The 18,397-nt window shown below is 40.7% G+C and overlaps 1 protein-coding gene across 2 annotated transcripts in view; it reads right to left on the bottom strand.

Annotated features, from left to right (window-relative positions):
• Positions 1 to 18,397, bottom strand: part of DPP4 (dipeptidyl peptidase 4) — a 79,185-nt gene that overhangs the window by 17,943 nt on the left and 42,845 nt on the right. For both annotated transcript variants that reach the window (XM_081242085.1, XM_081242086.1), the window contains exons 11-20: positions 15,298 to 15,433; positions 13,223 to 13,267; positions 11,049 to 11,156; positions 10,722 to 10,789; positions 9,715 to 9,768; positions 9,220 to 9,341; positions 7,269 to 7,316; positions 6,925 to 7,023; positions 4,682 to 4,751; positions 1,968 to 2,162 (exon numbers count right to left, since the gene is read on the bottom strand). In XM_081242085.1, coding sequence (XP_081098211.1) covers positions 1,968 to 2,162; positions 4,682 to 4,751; positions 6,925 to 7,023; positions 7,269 to 7,316; positions 9,220 to 9,341; positions 9,715 to 9,768; positions 10,722 to 10,789; positions 11,049 to 11,156; positions 13,223 to 13,267; positions 15,298 to 15,433 — 945 coding nt within the window. The remainder of the gene's footprint in view (positions 1 to 1,967; positions 2,163 to 4,681; positions 4,752 to 6,924; positions 7,024 to 7,268; positions 7,317 to 9,219; positions 9,342 to 9,714; positions 9,769 to 10,721; positions 10,790 to 11,048; positions 11,157 to 13,222; positions 13,268 to 15,297; positions 15,434 to 18,397) is intronic.

Below are 18,397 nucleotides of genomic sequence, written 5' to 3'. Positions count from 1 at the left end.
TTTCTTAATCCTAGCCTTATATCAAAAGGCAAGTTGTTTACTTAAAAAAAAAATCTAGCAAATGGGGCCCTTAACTTTGTAGTGTCAAGGGAGGAAGGGGACCCTTGCATTGACTTATATGTGACTTTAAAAATCTTTGTTTTCAATTGATGATATATGTCTTAGACTGCCCTGAGTTAAGCAATATTAGAAAAAAATCAGTGTAAATAGTTTTCAACTCATTATCCTCTCCACGCAAACTTTTTAAACTTAGAACACATATGTACAGAAATGTGCACCAAATCATGCCTGTACAAGCTGGTAAACCTTTACAGAGTGAGCATACCTTGAGCCAAAATATAGGGCATTACTATCACCCAGAAGCCTCTGTGTCATTTCTCTCTTTGAAAAAAGAAAAAAAGAAATGTCTTCCTTTTATTGGATTCCATAAAAATTTCACCTGAATTTGTACCAATATAAATTGGGTCGTGCAGGATATACACTTTTGTTCCTGGCTTCTTTTACTCAACAGTCTGCGAGATTCATCTGTGTTGTTGTTTATAGTTCCTTTTAGCTGCTGAAAAGCAGCTACTTATTACTTTTTTTTTTTTTTTTTTTTTTTTTTTGCGGTACGCGGGCCTCTCACTGCTGTGGCCTCTCCCGCTGCGGAGCACAGGCTCCAGACGCGCAGGCTCAGCGGCCATGGCTCACGGGCCCAGCCGCTCCGCGGCATGTGGGATCCTCCCAGACCAGGGCACGAACCCGTGTCCCCTGCATTGGCAGGCGGACTCTCAACCACTGCACTACCAGGGAAGCCCCTCATTACTTTTTAAATGGAGTTGTAGATTGTGGATAACACAATTCTATCATTTTAGACTTGAGAAGACCTGGAAATCATGCCCTCTCTCACAGAGGACCAATCTGGATAAATAAAAATGTGTTTGTAAAATATCAAAGCCTCACTCCTGAACCAATTTATCCTCTCTCTTATCTAACCTTTTTTTTTTTTTTTACTTTCAAGGATAATAGCTAATCATTAACTTGGATGTAACAGACTTAGGGATACTTAATAAATTGTCATCTTCTCTCCTCTTTGGTTGTTCCTTTTTTTAAAGACATTTTCCTCCATCCATTTAATCATTCACTATTTTTCTCCATTTCCTAGTTTACGGTTTCACAACATTATTTAAAATCACTAACTTACTTTACTTTCCAGACATCTATGCAGTTGGTTATAGAAACTCAAAGACTACATTTCCCATTCACCAGTTGAATGCAATTGAATGTAAGTTGGAGGGAGACCTAGTTTCAAATCCTGACCAGTCTTGGCAAATTACCTAACCTAAGAGCCTCCATTTCTTTACCTGAAGTGTAAGGTATGAACACCCACCTCTCAGGGTTGCTGTGCAGCTTCAACGAGAATGCAGGTAAAACACTGCCTGTTACATGTGCATTCCAGGGTAACCATCATTCATGACTAACATCTTTCTTAAGCCATATCACATCTATTTATAGTCTCATAACTGATGTCATTCATCCTTAACGAAGCCCTTATAATTGTGAGTGACGGTCGTGTTCCACAATTTTCCCAAATTGAGGGAGTAACCCTCACTCAGCAGAATGTAGGAGCCACTCCTAGGACTTCATAGCTGTCACCCTCCTCCAAGGTAAATGTACACCAAACTCCTCTACTTATCCTTGACTACAGGGTTGGCTTGCTTGTTTAGTTAGATGTTTACTCAGGGGTATATTTATCCCTCAGTTTGTCCATGTGTTTGATGAATTCTGAGTCTCAATTCCTAGAAGGTAGTAGCACATATGTCAACTCGCTTTCTAAGTCTAAACATAATATCTTCACTAAAAATCCAGCCCAAGAATGAAAGATTCATCCCACCACACTTTAAATTCTTTACACTTCACAACTTTAAAATATAAATGGAAGGAGAAAGAAATCAAATGACGTTTGAATTCATCTCCTAGTCACTCACCTGGCTGCTTCAATTTGATCTTCAACTTCAAATGTTCCCAGTCTTCTGTTGACTGCGTGCATGATCTTATCTCCTTGGTAACCACTTCCTCTGCCATCAAAGCTAGCTACTATAATGTTTTCTGTGCTTGCAAGGTAAGTAGCCCAGCTGAGTGTGAAGACAGCATCTGCTTTTTGACTACAGGGGCCTGCATATCTGTGAAAAATCCCAAACTGTTAGCCTTTGTGGTTTTCCTGAATCAAATGAGGAGTGCTTGCATTTCTATCCCCTGTGGACAGGAAGTGTACGTCTTCCTGTTCATGAGCCTGAAATCATGCCAGCCACCGGGGGTGTCCACAATGGGTCCTCTAAAACTTGGCAACATGACTATAATGGCTGTGTGTTTCCTCCAAAGAGGCCTACCAGTTTTATCTTTGAAAACTGTTACCAAACACAGACTTCACAGGCCAACAGTTCCTAAGTCGTATATATCTTGGAGATCAAAGAAGTAAATATTCTATTAATTGGGATAGGGGAGTTGTGTTATGAAAAAACAATGAGGATGACAATAAATTCAGCTTTGAATATATCTTTCTGACTGAGCTTACAAACATTCCTAGACTACAAGTTTCCTTGGTTGGAACTTCCTTAAGGACTTTGACTGCTGTAGGATATGCACTGCATGTGCCTCAGTGCCCAGCACAGTGCTGCTCACTAAGGCTCCACAAGGCACTGTGGAATGGGCCAAAGTATGAATGAACACCATTCCTTAAAACTTCAGAGGAGAAAGAAATAGACTATACTGGAAGATGAGTTTACTGTTTGGCATTCTATTTATTAACAAGTTTAACTCCCTTATAGCTGCATTTCTTCATATAGACTACAACTTATCCATACACAGCTGTGTGTACAATCTCCATCAAGCCCTCTCATTTTCATTTGTTAATCAAGAGACACTCCCTACAGCTCATTGGATCTCATGTAAATACGTCTTCTTTGCACCATCTACAGGACTCCTGGACCCAGATCTTCTCCAATAAGTCTTCCCTCCCCAGCCTGTCTCTCCTATTCATCTGCTCACTCTCTCCTCCACAGGACTGGACAAGTCCTGCTTGGACCACTTTGCTAACATTTTCCTCCCTTTCCTTAGGGATGGCAGTCAAAAGAACTTTAGTTTTAAACAAAATATTATATGACTTTAATTTTACACTAGATTTTGCAACATTCTAACTTTAAAAAGAAGAAGGCATTCATGAATTTCTTGGGCAAGTAAACATTTTTTAATATGTGAAATGCCTTGGTCCTTTCAGTGGTCCTATATTTGGTAGAGTAATAGCTTCCCTTAATATTAACTGTATCAAGTTACCTAACCCTGTAAGATTAAACACCTCATTTTTAAAAATAGAAAACAAAGATTTAGACATATATGAAAATGAAGAGGAAAGTCACTGAAGAGAATGGGCACCAAATTTACCATATTTTTTTAACTTTCCTAATGAAGGGGAGATCTAGTCATTACTTACTGGGGAGTCCAAGAATATAAAAATATCACTTTTTTTTTTTAACAAACGCTTGTATCAAAATATCACTCTTTTTTAAAGGTAAAGGATCCTTGTTTAGTATTGGGGCTAAGGCCCAAAGCAAGTGAGTGCTACTGTAGTCAACATTTGACTAAATTAGGTGTAATGAGAATCAAATAGCATATCTGGAAGTTTAAAATACCTCTTTCTCTTTCTTTGAGCTTTTATGTTTGGTTTACATGGAACTGTAAACACAGCTGAACAAGGCCATGTCTGATGCTAGTATCTGTATCCCTTCTTTTTTTTTTTTTTTTTTTTTTTGCTAGTAGCAACAGGAAAGTATCCCTGAGTTCTCAGGTTTCCTTTCTGTATAATGGGCCCAACAGAACCTACCACATCGGCTTGCTGTGTGGACAAAATAAGGCAAATTACCTGGCATGAAGCAGGCACTCAGAACTTTTATTTGTTTGTTTTGTTTTGAATAAAGGAAATGAGGCAAGTTGGGACAGGAAGAGTGGCATTGTGGCATTATGTGTGAGGTCAGGGCAATTTTGGAAATATTGAAGTAAAATATGTTCCTAGTAATTATCAAAAATATTTTACAAAGATGCCATATTTAGACCTCACATGAGCTCTTATTTACTGCTCAAAGACTTGTGATTTCAGAACTTTCTCTAGGACTTAGAGAAGTTTGAATTATAATGAGTACTTTCCTGTGTCACATCTTCTCTTCACCAAAAAAGGGAATGGAAAATACCAGGCATATTTCAGGAACTAAAGAAACAGAAACCTGACATTGGAATGAATTAAAGGCTACCAATGGGAGATGTTTGGGCAAATTTGGAGATAAGGAAACTGTGAAGACTGTTAATACCCATCTATTGCTTGTTAAAATGTCCGTGAGGTAAGGATGAACATGGGGACTTGAGAATCTCTTTGGAATTCCCTCGGAGTTCAGGGGGCAAAAAAAATCAAAACAAACTCCATATGCCATTATGATAGAAGAAGAGTGTCTACCTTCTCCATTAGGAAGATGGTAGAAAACACAGGTTTGGATTTGCAATTACAGAATGTAAGAAGAAATATTAAAACTGCTCTACAATGATTCAGGAAGAGAGAAAGGATGCATTTGGCTCTATTTTTCAGTAAGCTGCACCGGGCAAAAGATGTACAAATGGTTAACTTCTAAATTATTCCCTTATCTTGAATACTTACACATCTATTAGCAGAGGATATTTCTTGGATTTATCAAAATGAGGAGGCAAGATCATCTGATACCAGAATTCTAAACAAACAGAAAGGTTAATTAGTGAATTAAGAACACTTATTAGCACATGATTTCGGTTCCTTATCTTTGTCAGTGATAAATAACATGTAGAGTTTAGCAGTTTGTTAAATTAGAATAGAAAAAGAAAATGAACCGATTTGATTCAGCATGTTTTTCAGATATAAAAAATATTCTCTTTCAGGTTAAAATACTAGTTTAAGGTTAAAACAATAAAGTTGTTTCTAATGGATCTATTAAATACATTGGTGCCTTGTAAAATAAAAGGGCATCTTAGAATTGCTGATGTTTTGTTTTTATGATTCTGTTCTTTGGCATCTGATCTACTTATCTAGTTTGTTTATGGCTTATGTTCTAAGTTTTCCTCCGAAATGTTTTCCTCTTCTTGAATTTCTTTGAAGATGTTTAGGATTTGTAGTTGGCCTTAACTCTATCTTAAAATTCTGATTTAATAACATTTTTGTAATTCTTATTGCCATCCCAGACCGTAAAGCTGAGTTCCCATTTTCAGCTCTGTGTTTCACAGAATGAAATCAGGTTTATGTGGGGCAAACTGTTCTGTACGATCTTGGGCAGGTCTGTTTAATTCTCTGTGCTTTATTTAACTTTAACATCAGTTTAATAAAATTTGTTCCTAAATAATAAATCGGTTACCTTTGCTCCTAAATTCAGGCTAATTAGTTAGACTAATCTTTTTTTTTTTTTTTTAAGAGAGCGAGAGAAAGAGAGAAAGAGAGAGAGTTGTTTCATATTTTAATAAGATTATTTCCAGCTTCAGTAGATTTAACCTGTATGGAAAAAAATCCTTATCTCTAGAGCTGTTTTTCCTTATGTTTATCTTTCTTTTGTTTTTTGTTTATTATAATTATTTTAGTTGAGGAAAAAATAAAAGTTTAAGAGTAAAATCTTTATGTAGATAGATTTTTCTTCAATTTGTATTTTGCTGGTTATTTTATGCCTTCTGATTAAATGTGCTTATCAGAACAAAAGTTTTAATCTTTATTATATTTGAGTAGAATGTCAAACTATTCATTATAAGTTGATAATGATGTTTTTAATAAATATGCCAAAGTCAACACTTGATCTCCCCTTTGTCTGAATCAACACTAGTTGATTGGAAGTGTTTTACTTCCTATCTTTTGGAAGATGCACCGTCTCTCCTTTGGCGGGGGGTGTCACATCCTAATATTTAACATGTCACATCTTAATATTCAACACCTTCTGTACCAGGCGGTCCAGATAGCTCTCCAGGACTCTCTCCAGAACTCTAAGCGCTTGCCAGTCAAGCCAGATTCAAGGTCCAGCAGCACTGGCATCACATAGGAGCTTATTACAAACTTAGCATCCTGGGCCTACCCTGACTTGCTGGCTCCAAATATGCATGTTAATAAGATCCCAGGTGATCCATAAACACCTGCAGTTTCAGTAGCACTGCTTTAAGCTCTTCTTCAAAAGTACCCTCTACTCTCCATGCTTTTCCTGCCATTTAAAATTGGATGACCTGAGTTTCTTCCATTATTATCCTATATTTTAAAAAGAATCTAAAATAAATCAGTCTTGATGGATTCCCCCTCCCCTATGGGTTGTTAGCCCTTAATAGAAAAGACAAGCAAACAAATAAAAATGACAACAACAAAATTACAAGATTTCCTACTCAAAGAAACCCGTTGTTCTTAGTCGTCCCTGAGCATAATCCATGATCAGGCCACCAGGCCAGGGCCTATCACGGGGAGGAGGTTAGGAAAAATTCAAGACTTCCGTGCTGAGACTGAAGTTTCAACATTTTATAGCCAACCCTATTTTTTTATACAAGTTATTTTAAATCTGTTTGGGTTAAAGGTAAAATATATTAGGATATCATTAAGTTAAAAACACAATTAATACTTAATAGTAGAATAGAGTTACTAATGGGATGAGACTGAACTAGCAATAATGCATTTTCTCCAAATATTTTCCTCTTAGAATAATATATGTTACATAGAATGGTACTGTATTTTTTAATTAAAAGAAAAGTAAAACTAGTGGTTCTTGTGACAGAACATTTCGTGGAAAAATAACCTTACGTTAGATTTATGTATAAAATAAAATACATATTGTCAGATAAACTTATATTTAGTTATATTTTTACTGGTGTTTCCATGAAAAGTTATGTTCCAACAGAAATTTAACTTACTTGTTTTGTGCAAATAAATGAAGTCCAGTTTTTTTGAGGGCATCTGGACATCCTGCAGCATTTTATCCAAAGCTGAATTGTCTTCCAGGACTCTCAGTTCTAAATAAATAATTGAGACAGCAGTCATTTGTTACAACGTGAAGAATCTGGATTGTGCAAAGCAATAACAAACAAGTGGGCGATTCACTGATGGGACTACACGTACTTCAGGTTATAAGCCTTGTGTTCAAGTCATTGTTAAGACACTCTAAAGCCAAAGAAAATCCCATTGTGTTAAGTACATGTTGCTTCTATTCACACACACTTTCCTGAAAAGCAAACGAGGGTGAAATATGAGAAAGTACCTTTATCATTGCTGTTGCTATGCAGAGTAGAGAGGGGCAGACCAGGGCCTGTTAACATAATCGGGGAAAAATATATTTTAGAGTTTTGGTTTTTTTTTAAGAAGATAACATACTTTTCAAAAATAGCGTTTGTTACCATTTAACTTTGATATGATTTTGACACCATTTAGCTTTGATAGAATGAATATCACAGTGGATAAGAAGCTTACTGTTAGCTGAGTTTCCTTTTCCTTAAAATGAACGCAATTTGAGTGAGAAGTATTACCGGAGAGGCACAGGGCTCTGGAGAATGAAACAGAAAATGCACCTCTGACCCTGCTGGGCGCCTTGCACACATTACTATGCCTGAGTCCCATTTCCTCTTCTGTGGACTAAGCCATCCAGACCCAACGAGAGCCGCTATCCTTCCCAACTCTTAACACCGAGGTCCAGCGAGTACCACAACCTCTCTCAGGCCCCGCCCCCTTAGGGTGGAGCTCCAGAGCCAGGTTCCCCGGTCCCCAAAGGGCAGATTTCCCTCCGCTGCTGCCCACACTGCAGAGTCCTGGACCAGGCGGCACATCTGCACTGTGCCTGACTTGGATAAGCAATTCCTTCCTGGCATGCGAAAAGTGTTTTTTCTCACACACTCAGATCTTCACTATTTATCCCAACTGTGGTAGTTGCAGAGTGGAAGGTAATGTATAGAAAAAGCTATCTCGTGAGCTATTTAATTTTGATACATTTGGATCATGATATTAATTTTTACATTTGATCAGAACCACAGTGGAGGCATTAGAGGGACATGGGTTTGAACCCCTGGCTTTCGTGCTTTGTGACATAAGATAACATACTTATGCTTCAATCTCCTCACATGTAAAATGAGGATAATGATATCTGCATTATAGAGTTTTCTTTTTAAGGGATCAACAAGATCATGAATACAAAACTTGAGCACAGTGCCTAGTGTATATAAGACAGGTGCCCAAGAAATGGTGACTGGAAACAGCCATAGTAAAGAACTACAAAGAAAATATGATATTAAAGAAAATGTGCCAGTAAAAAGAAAGGTTCAGATAAATGGTTTGGAGACCTCTTTTTGGCGATTCACAGTTCTTTTTCAGAATATCCAGACTTTTTCTCTCATTTTGAGAAGTAATCTAGCTTAGTGTTAATAGCAGAGGCCTGTGTTTGAATCCCATTGGGCCTCTTATTAGCTGCGTGACCTGTGAAATCACATTGTCTCTCCTTGTCCAGATTTCTTCACTTATAATAAAGAAAACAATAATAACAATAGCAACAGAAGATGAAGCTGTGAGCATGAGTCACAGGCACCACCTACATACATTTTTCTCATTTCAAGGGGCATAAAATTATAATTATAATTTGTTTTAAAAAATGCACAGCAGGGCTTCCCTGGTGGCGCAGTGGTTGAGAGTCCCCCTGCCGATGCAGGGGACACGGGTTCGTGCCCCGGTCTGGGAAGATCCCACATGCCACGGAGCGGCTGGGCCCATGAGCCGTGGCCACTGAGCCTGCGCGTCCGGAGGCTGTGCTCCGCAACGGGAGAGGCCACAACAGTGAGAGGGCCGCGTACCGCAAAAAAGAAAAAAAAAATGCACAACATGTATGTGTATAAGGATGAAGTGCCTCTGTCATACATAAGCTCTGGGATGTGCTTTCAGTCTAAAGCAAGCCTCTTGGTTAGAAAGGGAAGGAGAGATGGTTAGCTCACCACTTATACATGAGTGAAGGGAATAGGACTTGTATGATCTCAAGAACTCAGATTCAATAGGAGAGAACTGAGCAGGGATGAAACTGGGCACTGAAAGGAAGGCTTCAGGGATGGAGACACTGAGCCAGGAGGGTGGTAAGAAGGTTGTCCAGAGAGGGTAGGGGATGCAGGGAGCTACTCGAGAGGGATTTTGGGGGTACCCCCTGCTCTCCCTCCCTGTCCTTCATTCATACTTACCAGAACATCTCAGCTGATAATATTTCGCCTCTTTACTAAATGATACAGAGTAGTACTGACACCTTTCTGGATTCAGGTCACAACTAAGGCACGTCACTTTTGTGTGGTTATTAAGTTGGATTCTGTAAAACCAACGGTGGAAGTTAAGTACTTGATGAAAGGAAAAATGAAAGAAGGAATTGAATAATGCTGTATTCTAGTTTCAAAGATATCAGAGTGCCAAAGCAATACTCAGAAACTTTTAAAATGTGAAAAAAAGGCATGAATTAATTCATAATAACCTCAAACCTCCCGTTGTCTGGAAATATCACAAAGCATCTAATAAAGTCATGCTCTTTTGTTGACATGTGGGTTGGTTTATCGAGGAATGAAAGCATTCGATAGTAGTTCCAAGTTAATATATTAGGACTAGGCCAAAAATAAAAATAAAAACATGAGAGCCAGAAATTGTTCATTAGCTAAAAGGTCAAGTCAACAACTTGATAAAACTCTTACTTATAAAGATTTCTTCCACCTGGCATTCCTTTATGTTCATTACTAATGTAGTATCTGGGAAGAAAACAAATGAAATATATTAATTCTGTTTTTAAGAAAAAGTCAAGTACACTCCATTTAATTCAACACCAAGCACTAGTGTTCACACAAGTGCATGAGCATTAGTGCTTGCCCTTCCTTTATCATTCTTCCCTGCCCCCTCATCCTCAGAAACCATTTGACCCCCATCATCTCTAAATAGGGGATTCTTTTTTTAACAGACTAAAATATCTGAATATGGGGATTACTCCCTTAATTAGAGTCATAAGGAAAAACTCAAAGAAAGTCTTCTTTCAGAATAATATGACTGGACAACTAGTCTAAAGTTGACACCCCATTTATCTACACTGTTTTCCATATTTTCTGTTTCATAACACAAACCACACGGCGGCAGGAGCCCCATCCTCCTAAGAGTGGCAGAGCCACTTCTAAACAGGACCTTCAAAAACTGCTTTGAGCAATAGCAAGACTCCTCCGTGGTGAAACCAATAAAGAATTATAAAAAGTGCCTAAGATTCTAATGAAAAACAACACTCCCTATCCCATCAATTCATGCGTGGTAGTTGACAGCCTCTGAAAAGCTTTCCGTTCGCCAAAGAGTAAGGCCGAGACATGGACAAATACAATAGCCTCTCCAAGCCTTCCAAAAATCCAGTATCAGTTGAAATTTAACAAAATGCCCCTGAACGCTAGTTCAGTGTTCCAAGACGTTTAAGAAAAAGAGGCTCCAGCTCTTCTAATGTAAAGCAGGTAAGAGCAAGAGGTAGAGCTGCTTGGTGGCATGGTATCAAGTCTGCTGAGCATATGTGAAAATCATTAAGGCTTCCGTATGTTAAAAAGAAAAAAGTCCTGAACACATTCCAAATAGACTACTCTTTATTTGTAGAAGATTTTTCCTTATTTCTGGGCAACGAATGGCATGATTATGACAAATATATTGATATACTACTGATTATTAGAATACTTACAGGTAATCACTGGTAAGAGCTTCTATTCCAATGACCTCCCAGGCTCCTTTTGTAATAAATGTGCAATTCTGATGGGATTTTTTTAAAAAAAGAGGTTTATTAGACTCTCTCTCTGATCAAAGTTAAGGGGAGGATTAAATCATTTACATCAGGAATTGGGATAATCTCAGTTCTTTTCCCCATCCTACCTTACTGCAGATACCACTGGGGTATTTGAATTAGTCGGATTATTGGTACACAGTGATCGACTTTACCAAATGATTTCCACTTCAAGTTAGTTTCAAAAAAAGGAGATCAACCTGAAATAAGTTATTTAAAAATACTCACTCTCTTATCTGTTTGGAAGTGACAAATGTGTTTGTAGCCCTCTTCGTTGCTGATGATCTTGTAGAAGCTATTCCCGTCAGAGGTAAAATGAGGTTCTGCAGGCCTAAACTAGAGAATAATAGGAAACACGAAACATGTTAAAGCACATTAGCCTCATCTCAGTACAACTGTAGCCTCAGAAAGTCCTCCCAACACCTATGCTCAAAACACATATTTCATTTACTTGCCGATTTCAATCGGAGGGTCTCAATAGAATATTCTCCTCCTAGAAAATGCAGACAAAAGATCTAAGTCCTAGGGAATTTTTGGTGGGGAGTAAATGAAAGAATAAACATGAAGAGGCTTACACAGGACACTCAACACATAGCAGTGGTTACTGTTACCCTTAGGCATCTTCTGTCTATGGAGGATAACGCTATGGTGTCTTGATATGTGTGAGAAAATTAGCATCAGCCTTTCAGTTCTAAGAAGTTAATTTCCTCGATGTCACAATGTGCTTTCTTGAAACAGACTAATATTATTTTTGACTGTTTCTAGTTGGAGGTGGTTTGTAATCTGAGGGCTTTCCCCCTCCCCCCTGTTTCTTATACATAATTTTTTTGAAAGTCAGACTTAGAAACTCTTTAATCATTTCTGGACTAGATACCATAAGGAATGTCTGTCGTATATTTCATACGGAAACATTCATATAGTTATCATCTCTATTATAAGCCTTTCCATTTTGCTAAATAGGATCAACAATTTACCCAAAAAAAATAGTTGTATGGAAATATAGAACAAAATTTCCATTTTTTACAGTTCGATAAAAGATAGTTCTCAGAACATAATGTCGTTTAAGCAGAAGAGGATCTATCCCAGCCTGAAAGGAATATATCTCTTTACGACTTCGATTTCCTTACTACATTTGAGAGCAGGTAGGGGATGGTCTTTTAAAACTGTTGGTTCACTTCACTCTCGCTGTTTCCTCGCTCATCAGCTCCCATTTTGGGAAGAAAAATGCTTCCCTCTTCTATTTAGTGATTCAAAACGAATGCATTTATGGAGCAAGCCGAGGCGTGCAGTACACTTGGTGTTCTCATTACAGAGCTCGGAAACACATTCCCCTCTCTAGACCTGTGTTCACAGCCTTATCTTTTTAATACATTTCCCTGTTTCCCCTGGATGGAGTTGTGCCTAGTAGAAATGTGTGAAAAGTGGCATCTGTCTGGTTAAATACAGAGAGGAAAAAACATATTTTTTTCAAAGAGTCGTGAGGAAGTGTAGCATGTCTCTTGCCATGGAGGAAACCACTTTTCATGTTGGCAAACCTCTCCCCTCTGCCCAATCAATGCCTGAACAAAAAGGACGTGTGAATGCTAGGGGGCTCCGAGCCCAGCTGGAAGGGGTCGCATTTCTGGACCAGGGGGCTGCACCTCTGTGTTCTGGGAGATGAGAAATCCTTACGTTTTTTATGTCACTTTGTTTCCCTCTTAAAGGGGCTTAATAGAAGTGGCCATACAAATTAGGGGCGATTCACTCTTCCTCTTTCACACGAGGTGCCATGAGGGCTGCAGTGCCTTCGTCGGTTTGCTTCACTCCACGGGCTTGTAGCATCGTGGCTGGTATAAGTCTGCACAAGGTGTAGCGTGAGGCATGGGAAGTCACGGAGGGTCACGTGCTTCCTTGGAGAAAGTTCTGCATCCAGGGTATAGTAAAGTGTGAACCCACATGTGTATGATTCCTCCAGAGAGTGGTGCATAGCGGGTGTGGTGTGAGTGCCACTGCGTCCCTGCCTGTCCCCTGCGTTTGTGCAGAGGCTGAGGGCGGAAACCATGTTTTCTTCCGGCAGAGCACCTAACTTCGAACGTGAGGTCAACGAGGACAACTGGTATCTTGGCTGCCTTTCAGCAACGGTTGCTTTTTAACTTTCCAGGAGCTAGAATTTGCCTAGAATATGTCTTTTGTTTTATCTGCTCTTCTCTTGAATTTTCACTTGTCCTTTTACTTTTTTCAACCAAGCATGTTGTATATTCTCTATAAAAAGACATCTCTACAGGGGGCATTAAAATACTACGTGACAAAAGGTCTCTATTAATAGCAAATAACATAGAGGCCTCGTTTGGTATATCTGCATATTAAATAGCTCTGAGTATATGATCCATACGACAGAAAACCCCATAACTCTCACAACTTACTCTTCCAACCCAGCCAGTGGTACTTATTTCAATGTGCTGCTGTTCCTAGGGAGGGAAAAATACAGAGAGAAGTGAGATATGAATTCTACTCTTTAGCTGCAATTTGTGGCAATATAAGCAAGATTGTACTTGTAATAAAATAAAGGAAAGCTATCTCCATTCACATATTTGTATGTATGATAGTACCTTTTACACAGCTACATTAGGACATTTACCTCTCTTGCCTAGAGCTCTGTCCTGGATGTGTAACTCGTAAGCCGTCCTGCAAGCTCCTCCACATTTTCAATTCAGCAAGTCCAGAAGAATCTTTCCCTTATCCCCACCAGCCTGTTCTTACTCCTTCGTTCTTCTCTGGGTTAGTGGCACCATTCACCCAAGCCAGAGACCTGGGAATCACTCCAGACCCCTGCTCTTCTCACAGTAACCCCCTCAGCCCCTGTCTTCTAGTTCTTTGATTTCTCTTGTTCTCCTCCACCATTATTGCCTTAGTTTGTGTCCTGACGGGTTTCCCAGGTCCATGGCCCTGACCTCCTGCTTGGAGACCCTGCTGCCCTGCTCTCCTTCCAGTCTGCCCTCCACCCTGCTCAACCCACAGCTGACCTCATCAGGCATCAGTTAGTTCTATCTCATTATAATTCTTTCCTACTTAAAACCTTGAAATAGCTCTGAGTGTCTTACAAGGTAAGGTCAAACTCCTCACAATGGTGCCTGAGCCTTAGCATATATCTCAAACCTCAGTTCTCATCACCGTGACTCTGCCTCAACCCCTAGTTCTGTGCACCCCCAGACCCTGCAGGCTCCAAGCTCTTCACCCCAGATGCCTTTGCACAGCCTCTGCTCATAGGGTCCACATGCCTTCATGCTGCCCCGAATATGACAATTTACCCCAGGCTGCTCTAGTCTCCTCCAGGTCATCTCCTGTCCCCTTCTGCCTCCCCCCAGGCAGGTTGATTATCTTCTTTTGCCCTACATTTCCTTTGTACCTTGCTTATACACTTTTAGAGCACATTATGCTGATACTGAGATGATTTAATTGGCAGGAAGCAAAGAGCTTGGTTTTTTAGTTTGGATTCTGGCTGTCACTGTGACCTAAGCAAGCTCCTTGACCTTACTGAGCCTATCTCCACAGTGTCTGGCTACTGTGAGCGTTCAAGAAATGGAAACTAATATTATTGATTTTCATAACAGTCTTCCCTACCAGAAAATAAACATTTTAGGGACAGGCATGCTGCCTAATTTTTTTTTTCCCTCCAGTGCTATGCACAGAACTTGGAACAAAATAGGTATTCGATGATTGCTATATAAGTAATGAATGAGTTCCTCAAGATACAGGGGCAGGCGGTGGAGGGCAGGATTTCTGAGGCAAGAATCTGCCGTGTGCCCAACCAGCGTGGAGCAGGGAGAATAGGTGTGGGCACAGAGCCCATTACCAGAAAAGGGCTTGTCGAGCTGTCCTTGACATATGCCAGCAAGCCTACCCCAGGCTCTACCCCTCCGAGGGTCCCAATGGGGCTTTAATTTTGATCCACCCCCTATACCTTGAGGTCTCTGGGCTGGAAACAACCCCAGCACTTCAAGGTTGGATTAACACTTGCCTTTGCCTTAATGTTGCCACCCTCTCAGCCTGGAAGTTATCTATTTACTTTCTAAAGCTGTTTACTGCTGAAAGATAGTCACAGAGTGGTAATAGATTTGTGGCCTCTTGGTATTTGTTTTGCTTCACTCCCCATTTCCTGAAACATGCTTCCTTGACCTTGCGGCCCCTGGCTTTCTCGGGCTTTGTGAATTTTGACATCAAATTCTATTTTCTGGCTTTCCAATCACCACCACCCTTTTCCCAAGTGATAGTCTCCATAACTAAAACAGTATGACTAGTGAGAGCAGATGAACTAGACGTACCACCGGGTAATAGCAAATTATCTAAAAGTCAGTCAAGACTTACTCACTGCCTCAGGGTCAGACACAGAGAAAGAATAGACATTCAAGCTGTATTTCCTGATAGCACTCTCCCTGTTTTCCTACAGCCCTCAGATCACATGTAGCTTTGGAAGCAGAACATCCCGATTCAACTTTACCACTGAGGAAATCCATCTTCCGGTGGACTCATCGTAATCACAGATATCCATGACTGAATAGTTCTGAATCCTCCGGATCCACTGCAAAGAAATCCTTTCTTCGGTTACCCATGTCACATCACACAAGTAGTAATCCCTGAAAGGAGGGAGGGAAGGATGGATGGAGGGATGGAGGGAGGGGAGAAGGAGAATAACTATTTCCAGACCTTGGTACAAATAGACATTCTGCTCAATGAAATCAATCTTAATAGGAATACAGTTTTAAATAGTTGTTGAAGCCATTTAACACCGTAGTATTTTACCCTTTCTTAAAGCTTAAAGTGTAATTTAATTTTGAATGGAAATGCAAATATATCTGACAGGAAGAACAACAGCTAACGTCCCACAGAGGTGTAACATACATGCCTCACACCATGGCTCAGGACTTTGCAAGTCCACAACTGGCCTTTGGTGGTGCCAGGGTGTCAAGGGTGATATTTTCCCATCTCTTTTCTGCTGTCTGGAGGGACCATTACAGGGAACCCAGGGACACTGGTTGAGATTTTATTCTTTTCTGGCAATTTGATATGTTTCTCTAAAACATTCTTCCTACTAGGGAGAAACTACAGTTGACCCTTTTCTCAACTTCATTTTCAAAGGGGAAAAAATGGACTCACATCTCTGCAAAGTTTGAAAACCAAATAATTATATCCTACAAATCTTTTCTCAAGTGTCCAAATATAAATCGTGTGAAGAAATTAAGGAAACTTTTGGTATTTTAACATAAATTTATATAAATAGAGATATCTCGAGCAGTACAGCCTCCTCCAACAAAAACCTTTAGCAGTGTTTGAAACTACATTTTGAGAGATAAGTGAGATGCATGGAATTCCTAATTTACCTTTCTGCTAGCCTCCCTAAATATTTGCTCTGGATAATTTATTTTATTTTATTTGCTCCCCACACCCTCGTGCGATTTTTGTATGACACTTCTTAAATCATTCCTGTCCAGTGTGTGATCAAAACCTTGCTCCCTTTGGTCAGAAGAATTCCAAAGGAAATTTTTCGTTCCACCCCTCCCCATCTGACGCTATGGCCGTATCTGTTCACCCTAAACAGACTCCTTTGCTATTTCCTTCACGGGCTGTGCCCACCCCTCCTCTTGTCAAGGCTCTCCTTGCTTGACTGCAAACTCTCTGAGGCTGGGCCACAGCTGTCTGGTTCACAGGGTATCTCCAGGGCCTAGCAGACTACCTGGCACAAAGCAGGTGCTCAGGAAAATTCTGTGGAAATGTAGCACTGAACAGAGGGGGAAGTCCTGTCCCATCCTCCTGACCTAAGTAGCTCTGTCCTTCCTCAGAATTCACAGATCCCTTCCTGTCCCCACTCCCTTCACAGACACTAAATCAAACAACAAATATTTGTTGAGTGCTTAGGATGGATCAGGTGCTGGATAAAGCACTTTAAGCCCCTCACCACTTCACTATCTCCCTTTGCGGGGCAGGACAGTCACGGTGTTAATACGCCCAGGGGTACCCGGGCCTCCAGGCTATCTCCGCTGCAGGTGGCAGGCACTGAAAGAAGACCAAAACCCCTCACTGAGCAGCAAAGCACCACCTTCACACAAACAGGGACTCCTCTCCATTTCAGTCCTTTCTCTTGCTTATTAAGAACTGTAGGGCTTCCCTGGTGGTACAGTGGTTGAGAGTCCACCTGCCAATGCAGGGGACATGGGTTCGTGCCCCGGTCCGGGAGGATCCCACATGCTGCGGAGCGGCTGGGCCCGTGAGCCATGGCCACTGAGCCTGCGCGTCCGGAGCCTGTGCTCCGCAACGGGAGAGGCCACAGCAGTGAGAGGCCCGCGTACCGCAAAAAAAATAAAATAAAATAAAGAACTGTACACTGTCCAGTCTGCACGACTGGTGTCCCCTGAACACCCTATGAGGCTTTCCACATGCCTCCCTTTGTCAACTTGCCCTTCGGTCTGAAATAACTGTCATGCTTTAACTTCTTCAGGATTTACTCAAATATCCCCCGCCCATGAGGCTTTCTTGAAGACCCCCTCCTTCTACACCGCTATCACGGGTCTCATGGTGCTTACACGAACCACCAGGCTGCGGAGTCTGAAAGGGAGAATGCTGCTTCACCGGCCCAGGAGCAAGGGCGCCTCATCTAGTCTAACTGCCCGGTACTGAGCCCAAGGCAGAGGCGTTAAGTGAGAAAATGGAAAGGCGAACCGGTCATCCCGGGGGACAGGGGATAAATACTTGCAAAGGGAATGGAAGAATGAAACACAAGATAGAAAACAAAAGTTTTTGACATGAACTCTCTAGACCTGGGGTCAGAACCATTTTTCAGAAAACGGCCAGCCAGTAAATAGTTCCAGCTTTGCGGGCTACATGCTCTCTGTCACAGCTACTCAACTCTGCCTTGGCAGCACCGAAGCAGCCAGAGACAGGGCTGTGTGAGTGTGGCTGGGTGCCAACGAGATGCTGAGATTGGAAGTTCATGTAAATTTCACCTGTCATGCAGTATTATTCTTCTAATGATTTTTCTTCCCAACCATTCACAAAGGTAAAAACCGTTCTTACCTGGCAGACCATCTAAAAATGGGTGGGGGCAGGATTTGGCCGGTAGGCCCAGGGATGCTAAGCCCTGTTCTATACCAGTAGTTCTTATTGCTTTATGTACCTGTCTCTAGGGGGGAAAAGGGTAGCATGGAGTCTGCGGCCCGCGTCGGCAGGAGGCCCTCTTACCTGCGTGGTTCATTGAGTTAATCACTCCACCATATGCAGTTGCGCTTAGTAGTGGTTTTCTTTGCAGGTAGTAATAGGTACCTTATTTTAAGTATCTTTAATATACCCAAAGAAACATTTACACAAATTAGGGGAATTAATATCACACAACAGACCTTTATTACATGCCTACTCTTTGCAAGGCAGCAGCCACTTTACAAAGGGATACCCTGTGTCATATGACTCTCAAGCACAAGTCTCTCCCAGTGCATTCAAATACGATTTGCTTTATAAAATTCAGTTATTCCGTCTATATACACTCTCGAGGAATAAATAGATTTCATAGAGTGAGGAGTTTTATCCTGAAAAGAATTAAAAGGGTGAAG

This window comes from Mesoplodon bidens (genome assembly GCF_964165515.1).
Source record: "Mesoplodon bidens genome assembly, chromosome: 8".
NCBI lineage: Eukaryota > Metazoa > Chordata > Mammalia > Artiodactyla > Ziphiidae > Mesoplodon > Mesoplodon bidens.
The sequence above is the reverse complement of the archived record's forward strand: the minus strand, read 5'-3'. Positions and strand labels throughout refer to the sequence as shown.